This window comes from Nicotiana attenuata, unplaced genomic scaffold (genome assembly GCF_001879085.1).
Source record: "Nicotiana attenuata strain UT unplaced genomic scaffold, NIATTr2, whole genome shotgun sequence".
NCBI classification, from domain to species: Eukaryota; Viridiplantae; Streptophyta; class Magnoliopsida; order Solanales; family Solanaceae; genus Nicotiana; species Nicotiana attenuata.
Window position 1 is genome coordinate 167,350 of NW_017672284.1, and position 13,770 is coordinate 181,119.

The 13,770-nt window shown below is 39.5% G+C and overlaps 1 protein-coding gene across 3 annotated transcripts; it reads right to left on the reverse strand.

Moving 5' to 3' along the window:
- Positions 1–1,458: 1,458 nt before the first annotated feature.
- Positions 1,459–10,445, reverse strand: LOC109212600 (mediator of RNA polymerase II transcription subunit 8). 3 transcript variants are annotated; one of them, XM_019376252.1, is made up of 11 exons: positions 10,083–10,445; positions 9,415–9,539; positions 8,731–8,855; positions 8,477–8,660; positions 7,934–8,041; positions 7,781–7,848; positions 5,851–6,153; positions 3,650–3,847; positions 2,578–2,631; positions 2,034–2,088; positions 1,459–1,875 (listed from the first exon to the last, which is right to left on the reverse strand). In XM_019376252.1, exons 1-11 carry the CDS (start codon positions 10,265–10,267, stop codon positions 1,697–1,699), a joined length of 1,584 nt encoding a protein of 527 aa, XP_019231797.1. In that variant the 5' UTR covers positions 10,268–10,445; the 3' UTR covers positions 1,459–1,696. The 3 variants fall into 3 exon arrangements, with proteins under 3 accessions (XP_019231797.1, XP_019231793.1, XP_019231794.1); XM_019376248.1 differs by having other exon boundaries at positions 3,650–3,859; positions 10,083–10,444; XM_019376249.1 differs by having other exon boundaries at positions 3,650–3,859; positions 8,477–8,657; positions 10,083–10,442.
- Between the last annotated feature and the right edge of the window lie 3,325 nt (positions 10,446–13,770).

The following is a 13,770-nucleotide window of genomic DNA, read 5'->3' on the forward strand; positions in this document are numbered from 1 at the left end:
CAAATCATTTTCGTCCTCTCCTTTTAACCGCTATATATCATTTCTCTTCTCTCTCCGACTCCCACAATTCCTTCTTTTTCACTGTACGTGACCGTTTGACTAGAGGATTACACCTACTAATACAAAGGAACTCTCATACAAATTGGATTGGTTGTTGGGAAGTCAGGTCTGGAATATGTGCATTTTTATAGTCAGGATTTAGAGATTGATTACACATGGCGGGATAAGGCCCCATATGTGAGTGTTAGTGACCGTTTGGTTTACCTACAATTCAAAGCTGAGTCGCGCGACACTTCAAAATACAGACACACACAATGGCCATGGGGGGGAGGAAGATAAACTCAAAATGGTTAGTGGTTACGCGAGTCCCTCGTCGTCACCCCCAACTCCACAATCCCCACTGCCTGTGAGTGTAGGACCTGCACATCTCCCCTACTATTTCTCTTCATCTCCTTCTCCTTCCCCGCCATTCTCACCACCACCCTCCCCTCAAACAGACATCCTCCACCCGACGTCTCCTGCAGCGCCATTTTCTCTGGATCACCAACTCCAACCACATCATCAACTCCATTCCACATGCTCCTGCCTTTTAGACTTGTAAGCAAGCTCCTTTCCCTTATTACTGTTCTCTGCTTTTCATTTCTTTCACCTATGGATGGTGTTTTCCCATGTGTCTTACTAGTGGTGGCAAAATGGTTAAAAGAAAACACTTAACCACCCATATTATCCACTAAAAAATGGGTTGGATAATGAACTTTTTATAAACGTGTCAAAAATGGATAAGAACCATATTATCTATTTAGAAAATGGATAACCAATGGATAACTACTGGATTTTAACTTTTATATTTGTGAAGCCTCAAATTAGGGGTTCCTCAAGTTTGAGAAACTAAAAATTCTTCCAAAAGTGATCATATTCAAAAAGCCATGGATAATATGGTTACCCATATTATCCGCTGGTTAACCCGTTTTTTTATCCGTATTAAATATGGGTCAAGCCGGATAATTTATCCGTTTTGACTACCTTCAAATGCTAGAATTGCTACTCTTTTGCCTTTTTAAATTTTTTAATATTTTGTTTTGTCTGTACCCCTTGAACTATGGGAATATGCAGGCTGAAATGGTTCCTTGAGAGATGTTGCACTTCTTTTACAACCAGAAAGAGTCGTCACCGGGTCACACATTTTCAAGACTGCCGCAAGACGATGGCTGTATGAGAGAAAAAGCAAAGCCAGACAGAGCTTGCAGGAGACAGTGCTCAAATGACTTTATAGGAACCATGATTCTCCGTAAATGTATTTCACGAAAAATTCCCTGCCATTGAACAAGTATTTTGGGATATAAGGGAAAATGTAGTATTTCTTTCGCTTCGTATGGATCCCATTCTTATCATCTCAAATATAGACACCAACTATAGCTTCTGATTTAGGTATAAGGAAAGAACGAGGTACAAGGCATGTGTAAGAAAGATGTGGAATAGCAAGTGCTGATGGCATGACCTTCTGATTTACATTTAGTTCTGAATAGTGTACAAAGCATGTAATTATACAATCTTCTTTTAACAGATGTTATGTTTTACGTAATAAAAATTTACTGCAACAATCTGGCATTGGAATACTGTATCAAGGTCAGTACTCAACAATAGGACAAGTTAGAGGTTTGGTATGCATATCCTCTTCCTTCTAATTTTAGACACTTCACTGTTGGCCCTGTGGTCTTTGTTGCTGAAAGGAAGGGTGCGTCTGAGGTGTGTTCTGAAGAGGCATCATACCCTGCTGCAGATTCTGTGTATTTTGCGACATGTTTCCAAATGTGCCATGCTGCTGCTGTTGTTGGATTGGCATTATACCAGGATTGTTTCCGCCCATATTGAACACTGCAGAGAAAACGACATCCCTGTTTAGGGAAATGTTTTGCAACTAGAAACAAGCTGCACTTTTATTTGGTTGACAACACTTTCTCGTCGGGCTAAAAAGGAAGAAAAATCCATTTGAACAGAATTATAAGAAAGATGAGCAAAGGAGGCGCTTTTACTTTGATCACTCAGGTTTGCAGCAGCAAGATTCCGAGTTCCACCAGACATTCCAAACTGAAAGTAGTAATATGAGGCCATAAAACAATCGGCAACATAATACAAAAGAAACGTGTAAGAATTAGGTTATTCCCATGCAAATGACTTTCAAAAAGCATAACTCTCATATTGGAAATACGAAATGTCCTCGACCATGTGAAAGAGTAACATACATCCTTAATCATATCTAGTCAACTTGAAGAAATGTAAGTTAAATACAAACGAAAAGATTATACTTAGCTCACACAAGTTGGGAGCACAGGGAAGCTGTAGCTTCCCATCAATTTACAGCAAATTCACAGTCAAGACAGAATCTCAAAAAATATTTGAGGTGTATAATGCCAATAAATAGAAAATTCCAATCAACATTCTAAATAAAGACATCAGGATCGCTCTTTACGCTCCAGAGAAGGCACTAAGTTCACCTCGTCATGAACTATAATTATAAATAGACCTAATAACTCCAACATGCATGACGAAAGCAATAGGTAATACATTTTGACACACCTGCGTTCTTGGCAGAAGCGTTTGCGATGTCATCATTGCTGACATATTCGAGATCTGCCATACAGAATAAGTTTAACAAGATTCGAAGCAGACTGGATATTTGAAATTTTAAGGTCAAGAAAAGAATGCAGGACACTTTGAGAAATTATGATGCGTACTGACTGAACTGGTTCATCAATAAAACATGGTAGAATAAAGCAATGAACAGCAAATAATCAAAAGATCTAATGAAGCATGACACAGAACAGACCAGATGAGCATTGCATTAGCATGTATACTGAGGAAGTTAGTTATATCTATGTCATAGGGGAGAACTAGACACACAGCTGAGCTAATCAATAACCTCATGGCATGTGCTGTACAATAATGAGTGCCTTCTGAGGGAAAAACCTAGTTGACAAATTGGGTTGCAACCAACAACAACAACAACAACCCAGTAGGATCCCACTAGTGGGGTCTGGGGAGGGTAGAGTGTACGCATACCTTACCCCTACCCCGGAGGGATAGAGATGGTTGCAACCAAATAGATATGAAAAATTTCTAAAACTTTTGTAACTGCTTCAATGCAACAAATATTTAGTTAGAACCATCAATTTCAAAGATCCCCGAAATCTTCAGTATGTTAAATACCAGCTCAATGCATGTGATAAACAACTTGCAGTTAAACCCAATCGGAACTGTATATGAAGATGTCTTAGTTGGTAGAATGCACAGTAAGAATTAGAAAGAAAGTTCATCTGCACCAACATGCTGTTGAAAAATACAAGTAAATGTCACCTAATGCACATAAGAGGCAAGCGGAATAAGTATGTCACTTCATTAGACATATCTAGTCTACCAGGAAATAGAACAAGAGCACATAGCACATCAGTTAAAAGATTTAATTCATTCTTCACTTCTGCAACTTGCCACAGTAAGAAAACAGAATAAACCCATATTAATTTAAATCGGCAGAAAACAGCAGAATCCAGTGAATTTGAACTCAAAACTATCGGAAAAAGCAAATAATTCATCACCGATAGGCTGCCTGATGAAGAAGCAAATAAAACAAAAACTGAAATTTATGACTCACCATCTGAGAGTTAGGTGTACTTTGGGCAGAATTGAATAGTGCAGTATTCATAGGACTAGAAAACTGGTTTAGATGTCGATTCAGCTGATTTCCTTGGTTGAGCTGACTTTGACCCATACCATGATGAATGGCACCAGATGCTAGCTGCCTACCCTGAAACTGCTGTGCTCCCAGTGGCTGAGAGAACTGCATCTGAGGCTGACCATGCAGCTAATAAACAGTCTCTTCAGTTATTACATATTGTCCAATGTAATGAACTACAGAAACTAATATACTATTTCAAAGTAAGGTAACATCACATTCATCAGCACCAAGTTGGTATTGGTATTCAAAAGAAAAAAAGCAAAGATTACAGGGAGCCTTGCATCTTACAAGGAATGAAAGAAATCTACAAGTGATTCTGCATCATCTATATAGTTCTCTTTACACCAGAAGTGAAAAGAGAAAAAACAATTCAGCTTAATTCTTTGAATGGAACTACTTTTGTCCTCAAAACATCTACTATTCCTTTCTCTCCATACTGTCCACCAAATTCCTTTCAGTCCACAAACTAATATACTATTACCAAATAGGATAATGATTACATTCAGGTCTGGAAAATCCGTTCATGGTAAGCATATTAAGAGTGCAGAAAATCAATGTTTTTTATGAAAATGGTAATATTGTATTAATATCAGCATAAAGGCTGTGCTGCGGCTATATTTACAATTCAAAAAACCACACAGAGTATCCTCTGTTCTATCTTACAAGGAATCAATCATGTCAAGTAAAGGTTCTGCATCATCTACAAAGCTTTCATTGCACCAAAAATAAACAAAAAAATACAGTTCGCCATAATTTTCTGGTTTGCAGAAATCAATATTTGTCATGTTTTTGTTTTAAGATTAGAAAGTTCTTACTCTAAACAATTACTATCTAGATAAGAACTTCACTAACCTGCCCCCTGAAAAGAATTAGAATCACATATTATGCTTTTGTATGAGAGAGATGTTTCGCAGTTGGAAGGTGATTCATCAGGCTCTCCCGCCGTTAAATCCATTATGGGTTGTCATAAGGAGTCAAGGGATTCCCTAATGCAGCTATTGGGGCAGCAAAGACCAAAAAAGTAGCACTTTTGTGAGAACAGCTGCCTCGGATTCAATTCTCACAGCTGACAATTGGAGGAAACAAAAGAAGATATAAAGGGTATTTGGCTAAGCTTATAAGCTAAAAGCATTTTTTGGCATATCCACACGTTTGGTAAACACCAAAAGTGCTAATAAGCCAGGCACTAAGGTAAAATCAGCCAAAAGCCATAAGTTGGTCACCCTATCTTAAGATTTTTCAGCTTATAAGCACTTTAAGATTGACCAAACCTTTTACCATTTTGTTCCTAATATCTTTTGTAATCTCCAAAATAATATTCCTAAAACAGAACTCCTAATTATCTTTATATTCTATTTCCGTCATTCATCTTTTTTAATGCGAAAATACTTGCATATTTACAAATCTTTAAGGACTTTTCAGTCATTCTAATAGAAAAAGTGCTTATCAGCACCTTTTACCAAATACACTAACTGATTATAATCAGTTTCAACACTTCTATCCAATCACATAACAAATTATTCATAAAGTTAGTTTCAGCATACAAAAGTGCTTTTCAGCATTTGATACTTTTCAGCTACTTTCAATCAGCTAACCAAAACGGGCTCATAGTGCATTGATCCTTTGTGTGTAAAGGGGATAAGAAGTAGCCCATTTATTAATAAACCGTATTTTTGCTGATAAACTATGGGGCTGCTGTTTATAGGTATCTACAATGTTAAAGAGAGCTTGGAATGCTCGAGATCTTAGATAAGGCAGCAAAAGCAGAAAAAGAATGGCAGAAGGCATACAACATGCGATATACTGGACAACTTAAAGCATACAACAGATATTTGAGCAGAGGAAAATCTGATGCTACACACAGCATTCTTTGTTATTTTTATCGTATTTTCAGAGCACAAAGCAACTCGCAGATTTTTAAGATGATAACAAAAGCAAGTTATTTATACGGTTCTCGCTTGTATACAGCTAGTAATCGCGGTAATCGCATTATTTTGTTAGTAAAAAAACTAGCTTATTTGGTCATTATCAAAAAAAATATTGACGAAAAGGAACAAGCATATAGGATAACGCAAGAGATACCTTAAACCAGTCAAGATGGTTGTACAAACCCGTACCTGTCCCAGTCCTGGCATTGAGGCTTGCCTAAGCTGCTGCTGGGCAAGAAGTTGCTGTTGATGCTGAGGTAACTGCATTATTTTCTGCCTCTGCTGGAGCTGCTGCTGCTGCTGCTGCAACTGTTGTTGCTGCTGCTGCTGTTGTTGCTGCTGCTGCTGAAGGCTCTGCTGCTGAGGAGATGGTGTATTCATCATGTTAGCACTAGACCTAGGTGAGTTGGCATGTGGCAAGGGGGATGCTGTTGTAGTATCAAAGGAAGTAGTCCCACTAGGAGAAGCCGCTGCTCGAAGTGCTCCAGAAGCCTACTCCAACAACAGCACATAGATATCAGAATTGAAGAACTACTACCGAGATATGGACTCAATATATTAACATAACTTCGGGACACTGATTTTGTTGTTGTGTATAAGTTAAGGAAAAGAAGGGAAAAAGGATATGATTAATTTGCTTCCTGCAGGTTAATCATTTTTTCCCTAATGCTCTTTAGCGCAATGTATAGAGGTAAAGAGTTTCAATCTGGTTACTCAAGTATTCAATAGCAAACATGGAGACATGTCGAACATGTCCACTTAATTTCGGTTCCTCCATTAAATTCAAATAAATGAGGGAAATAATTCTTACCACCTGCTTCACCCCAACCAAAAAGAAAAGGTGTTAACACTTGCAACCAAGGATGTAAATAAGCAGTGAAAAACTGGCAGTATCAACATCAGGTTTGAGTATTTAGTGTAACATAAGAAGTGTATACAACAACAACAAACCCAGTGAAATCCCACAAGTAGGATCTGCGGAGGGTAGTGTGTACGCAGACCTTACCCCTGCCTTATGAAGGTAGAGAGGTTGTTTTCGAAAGACCCTCGGCTCGAGAATAGTAAAAATGAAGCAATAGAGAAACAATAGCAACAACAAGGTAATAAGACAATGGAAGCAAATATTACAACGACTAATAACAGAGATCCAGGGATACGAAACTACAAGAACAGTGTCAATCCTACGGATAATAATGACACACCGTATAAAAACAAGGGACTAGGAATAGGAAAATACCCGACTAGTACTACTACTACCGGTAAGACAAGGCAAAACTCTAGACTGTCTATCAACCCACCACCCTAATTCTCGTCCTCCACACCTTTCTATCGATGATCATGTCCTCGGTAAGCTGGAGCAGAGCCATGTATAACTGGTAAGACAAGGCGAAAGTCTAGACTGTCTATCAACCCACCACCCTAATTCTCGACCTCCACACCTTTCTATCAATGATCATGTCCTCGGTAGGCTGGAGCAGAGCCAGGTACAATTGATGTGTATATGATTTTTAAACATAAGAAGTGTATATGATTTTTAAACACTACAATGAACCTTTTAAACTCCTTGCATAATTGATGGATCTAAACCCATTGTAAGATGTAAAGTTTTTCGGTGTGGTGCTATGGAACATACTTAACAAAAAATCAGGTTGGCACGCATAGAAAGGGGTATGTATACCTAGACTGAGTAATTAGCAACTATCAAAACGAAAACACACCCCAAAAAAAATTAATCCCCTCCCTGGAACAAGTAAAAATAAGTAGAACCATACAGAAAACCAAAAAAGGTAGAGAGTTGCTCTAAGCTCTCGCTATGCGCTGGGACAAGGGAAGGCTAGACCTTACTTTGCATTTCTTGCAAGAGGCCTTTTCCAAGGCTGAACCCGAAAACCCGTGACTCCCTAGTCACATGGCGCAACTCTAACCTTTTCACCAAGGCTCCTCTTCTCACAGAAAGATCGCATAACATATTTGTATAATAACTATTTGTCCCTTTGTTCATAACACCTTTAAATAACAAAATTAAAGGAAGATCTGGAAGTAAAATTCATGTGTTACAATCTTATCTTCATTCCTTGAGCAAAATGCTCATTTACGAGGTAATTATAAGAAATCTGACCTGTAACAAAGCTCCCTGACTATTGACATTGCTCGATGAAAAGGGAGGAGTATTCTTCAGATAAGTGCCTGTTTGAACGTAACATCAGTTTCGCTAGTCAAATATTCATGAAATAAAGTGGAGAGAGCATGACAACATTAGTTGATAGATTACCAGATGAATCAGCAAAAGACTGGGGCCCGTCAGTGATTGTAAGCACATCTACCAAATGACCAGGAAGTGCAGAAGTAATATGCCTTTGGTCTCCAGGTACACGTAACCCTGTGTAAGTACCAGTTTCATGAAATCTGTGAGTATACATGTAATCAAACAAGTCATAAACCAGTGTACCTCCAAACAGCACCGAAGAGATGCTACAAATACACTAGACACGTGGCGGATGAATTTGTACATAAATGTTATGATGCATTGCAGCAGCATATAGAATCATTTGACTTGAAATTTTCACCCTTCCTATACTGTATCAATGCTTCAACGGAGAACATGTACAATTTACTGATAAACAAGGCACTCAACGGATATGATAGTTTGCAAGAATCCTTCTCTCTCTTTCTTTTAGTTTAAGTAGAATACACATCAACAGAGGGACCATTGGGGTCCAAGAATCTTAAGCCTCAATTTCTCATGCATAACAAATGCTGAGAGGAAAAAAAAAGTATCTTTTTAGGCAAAGGACTCACGACACAAGATTATCACCTTCACCGTGATTTACTGCGGTTCGAAGTAAACTTTCTTGTTCCTGAATTTTTGCTGCTTGTGCCTTGTCAATAGTTGGAAGCAGTGTTGGCCCTTGTCTGGTTCCAAAGTAGGCCTTGCGGGTATCAGCTATGACCTTCTCAGCACTTTCACATGCTGCTCCAATCATATCAATTCTAACCTGCTATTTATAGGAATCTTAGAATGCCACACAGATAGACAAACATAAGAACAGCATCTGCAGAGTTTGCCACCTTCAACTTCTCAATTTGGGATGCTACTGATAGGTTTTGCATGCTGTGTAGTAATTGCTCCCTTTTGGCATTATCTTCAACTTCCATCTCTGGCAGCAGCTTTGATGACAGCATAACAGGTAGAACTGCATGGAAAAGTATTTGCAACTAACAAATGACAGAAAGTATCTTCCGGATTTTCTGTCAACACAAATATCACATAGCCACAGCCCAAAAACTATCTGCTTCTTTCTTTCTTTAACCTTTTCGCAAATTTGACAAGATTTGATGCTCAAACAATACCACAAATAATTTGGGATTGGGCATCGTTGATTGATCAATCAATTATCCTCAAACAATCTCACCACATGACAACCGAAGTGATAGCAATAGTACCTGACCCTCATGCTATCTAGTTAGTCACACATGTATATCAACCTATCCACAGCAAGTCAGAAATAAGTAAAAATGTCAAATAAAGAGTCACTTAGCAGTCAAACTAAATATGTATATACCCTTAGGTAGCATCCAAGAGAAGAGAATTAGTAAGACATCAACTTTCTTGGTGATCCACTTTCTTCTAGACAGTCTATATACTTGCTTATACGCAACGACAAGTATCAGTGGGTCACATGTATATTTAAAAAAGGACAACAAAAAGTCCAACTTTACAAAGTAACCCAGTGTGAGTGAAGAAATCCGTACTTGCAGCATTCTCAGCATTTACATTCTTGGGGTGTACAACGAAAGCCTTGGAAACCTTCTTAATATCTTCAACAATGTTAAAAAGCTCGAGATTCACCATAGAAAATTGCCCCAGAATATCTTGCCTGACAAAAAGGATTTATTAAAACTAATGATTAACATGTTTGAGGAATAAGCTGGAAATCATGCATGAGTTTTAGATACTTCCAAAAACCTCTTTCTTTTTTTGATTGGTAATTCTTAAGGATATACCATCAAGTATCAACTGTAAAATACTTCATCTCAATTTCTAAAGAGATCCAAATTAGTTAAACAGATTTCATGTAAATAAATTTGGCTTTATTTATCTCGTGGAAAATTCGGATTCCATTTTCCAAATAACATGGAAAACAGAAATCAGCAGTATAACAAGATACCAAAAAGGAAATCAATATGAAATGTGCAAGCCAACCTTCTTATACATCATTCCTTCTACTAACCAATGTGCAAGTCTATCTTAGGTTGGATTTTCATTTAATTCTTTTTTACAAGGGGTTTGAATAATATAAAAGTGCTAGAGAGTGAAGGGGTACACTCATTCAACTGTGATAATGGACATGTATAAGCAGATCATTTTTGTATTTCCTCCTACTGTTTTAAATAATAGAAGAAAATAAAGAGGAGAGAACCATTTGGGGACAGCATTGGTGCGAGCGATGGCGTCGAAGTCTTCGAGGATGCGAGAAATAGCCTTGAAGAGACTAATGGCTCGAGTTTTGACGGATTCCAGGTTCAGTTGCTGTTGAACGGCGGGGTTCAGGCCCTCCACCGCCCTGGGCGGCTGTTGCTGTTGTTGATCTTGAGCTCCTTCCATGGCAGCCAACACTGCCCTCACACCTTCCTTATTCCATCGACTTATATACAAGTCTCGTTCGGTTAGGGGACCAATGGGATTTATAAGTCGTGTTCTTCAAATGCGACTAACAAGCCAATTGCAATTTCTCCGGTAAAGTTATTCTTCTTCGACTGATACATCAGCTTATTTGGCCACCTCCGGAACAACTATTCATGTCCGCTTACGAAGGAGATACGTTAATTATACAAAATTACATTTTGCATTTTACGAATTCAATCTAAACTGACAATTATTACCGTATTTTATTTATTCATTTTGCAAATATTTGAAATACTCATAAAATTTACACATTAGTAAAATAATAAAATCAGCCAAATTCCACATTCTGGAACTCCCCCCTACTTTTGAAAGTCATTTATTATGAGCATTTTATTATTACCTTCTTGTATTGGAATAAACCATATACGCAGTAAAATTAATATTTAGCATGTGTTGGAAAGTTTAGTACTATAATTACATGTTTATGTAATCCAATATTGCTGCAGTATTCTTGTAGAAAATTTTGTAATTCGTGTAAATTTGATAGGTATTTGTAGAGAGTAAAATATGTTATGACAGGTGGCCGCTTAAAAGAATGACACGTGGAACCGAAGGCAATTATCCCGTTTGGCACCGGAAAGAATGACACTCATAAAGAGTCAATAAATACCCTTCGCCCGGTGGCATGAAAAATATTCCACAGCATTGAATGCACTGCCTGTTACAAAAAAAATTATCATTTATGTTCACCGTTACACCTCCATCAATGACCCTCATAATTGACATTAAAGAAGGGGCACGATCCTAGGACCTTATTCCCTAGAAGAAGTTATAAATAGAGAGCTCTATGATCATTGTAAGGGGGAATTTTCTGAAAAACTAATAGTATAATCTATTCAAACCTCTGTACAATTTTATCTTCTTGCTTTTGGTTCTTATTACTGTTGCGCCCGGAAGCCTCGCTACCGGAATTTTTATTTCTGCTATTTCATCTTCATATCAAGGCTAAGTATCACATATTTCTTTAATTATCTTATTATTTCAGGATCGAATTAATTCACTTGTCTAGAAACCACGTATAAATTTAACTGTGTCGTTTTCGGGTAAACACTATGGTGCCCACCGTGGGGCCTCGATAACCGTGTAATTAAGGTGATCATTGCCTTTTTTACTAACATTTTTTGATTATTTGTCTTAGAAAAAGTCATAAGAAATGGCAGATAACGATGTTGACAACACACACAATCCTGAGGTTCGAGGAGACCAGCCTCATTTCGATGATTCAATTAGTGACACCCACAATGAGGGGAACGATGCCACGCCGGGCCACCACAGGTGATACCCGCAACATGTTCGGGAGGAAACTCCTGATGATGCTGAAGAAGAGCATGTTGTTGATGCGGTAAGGGTCCTACAAGAGCAATAAGCGATCATTCTAGGCCACCTCACACGGCAGGATAAGGTTATGACGAAGTTGAAGCAGGCGTTATCGAGGGCTTCCAATGACGCGAACAGACGAGATCCAGTTCTTCCCGGCGCACCCGCAAATCAAACAACACAGAGGGTCGATGACAACACCCCGAGGGACGAGGTTGGTTCTGATGGAGCTGGGGGGAGTGGATCCGGCCCCAATAATAAAAACGATCCTTTCAAGAACGAACTTTTAGGATTTATGAGAGAAGTGAACGCCCGCATGGACCAAATCCCGGGCGCACCACCGGTGCTGAAAGGACCGGACTCAAAGAAGTATACTCAAATGTCGTACAAACCAAGTGCGGCACCAGAATTGATTCCGAAGCGGTTTAAAATGCCCGACGTACCGAAGTATGATGGGACTTCAGACCCTCAGGAGCATATTATCACCTATACAACGACGGTAAAGGGGAATGATTTAACTCCTCACGAGATTGAATCTATTTTGCTGACAAAATTTTGAGAGACTCTCAGGAGGGAAGCCTTGACGTGGTATTCACTGTTACCGAACATTCCATAGATTCCTTTGAGATGCCCGCAGATTCTTTTATTAAAGCTCATGCTGGGGCCAGAAAGGTGCAGTCCCGAAAGGCCGACATATTTAGAATTGCACAAGGAGAATCTGAGTTGCTGCAGGAGTTCGTTACCCAGGTCCAAAAGGAAAGGATGTTGCTCCCGGCTATTCCAAACGAATGGGCGGCTGAAGCATTCACCAAGGGACTGAATCCGAGAAGTTCAGACGCTTCCCGGAAACTGAAGGAAAGTTTACTTGAATTCCAAGCAACAACTTAGGCGGATGTCCACAATCGATACGAGTCAAAGATAAGGATCGAAGATGATCAGGCCTGTTTCCCATCATCGGCAAAGGGAAGGGAGAAGAATAAAGAAAAATCAAAAGACGACTTCGACACGGACAAATGATCTTTGAGGGGCCGGTTTTGCCCTACGAACGGACCGAAGGCCGCAACAGAGGTTTCCGGTCAGTAGATAGATTCGCGACCGACAGAAGGACTGATCGCAGTCAGAACAATAGATCATTGCAGGACAAGGAAGCGTCAGGTACGCGGGATCCTTCCTACCCCAGGCTATCTGAATACAATTTCAATGTTAGCGTAGTAAAATTGGTATCAGCTATGAGAAACATCAAGGAAGCATGATTTTCGAAGCCAATGAGATCTGATCCAGCCAGAGGGATCCCAACTTGTAGTGTGAATACAGCGGGACGAATGGACACTTGATTGGGGACTGCCGACATCTCCGAGAAGAAGTGGCGACACTATTGAAGAATGGTCATCTCAGAGAATTCTTAAGTGACCGGGCTAAAAACAACTATGGTCGCAACCGGGACAATGTGGAACCCTCGAAAGCAGGGGAAAATCCCCCGCGCCAGACGATCAACATGATCTTCGGGGGAAACAAAATCAATGGGGTCAACTTCTCGGCGGGAAAAAAGACGAAAGTATCAATAAATCATAACAAGAGACTCTGGGAAGTTGCCGAATATGACATCACTTTCACGGAGGAGGACGCAGACGGATTGCTGTTACTGCACAACGACGCACTGGTAATATCATACAATGGAGAATATTGGAGCAAGCTAAACTCACCGGAAGCATCATTCCGGCCACAAAACTCTTTGCCAGATTCAACCTCGCGAGCGTGACAACCCGAGGAGAGATTTTGTTGCCCACGAACGTCGAAGGAGCGAATGACTCTTTTTGAAGTGGTAGATGGCGATATTAGATATAATATTATTCTGGGAAGACCATGATTACACAAGATGAGAGATGTACCATCAACGTATCATCAGTTGCTGAAATTCCCAAAGCCCGAAGGAATTAAATAGATAAGGGGCGACCAACCGGCGGCAAAGGAGATAAATGCTATTTCGATCTCCGTAGCAAAGAGAAGGAGCACGTGGCATAGCAACTACAGGAACCGTCGCCCGCTCCCAAATCAAATGAAGTTAGCCGGGGGTAGAAGCATCGGAATCCTACCAGGTGCTAAGG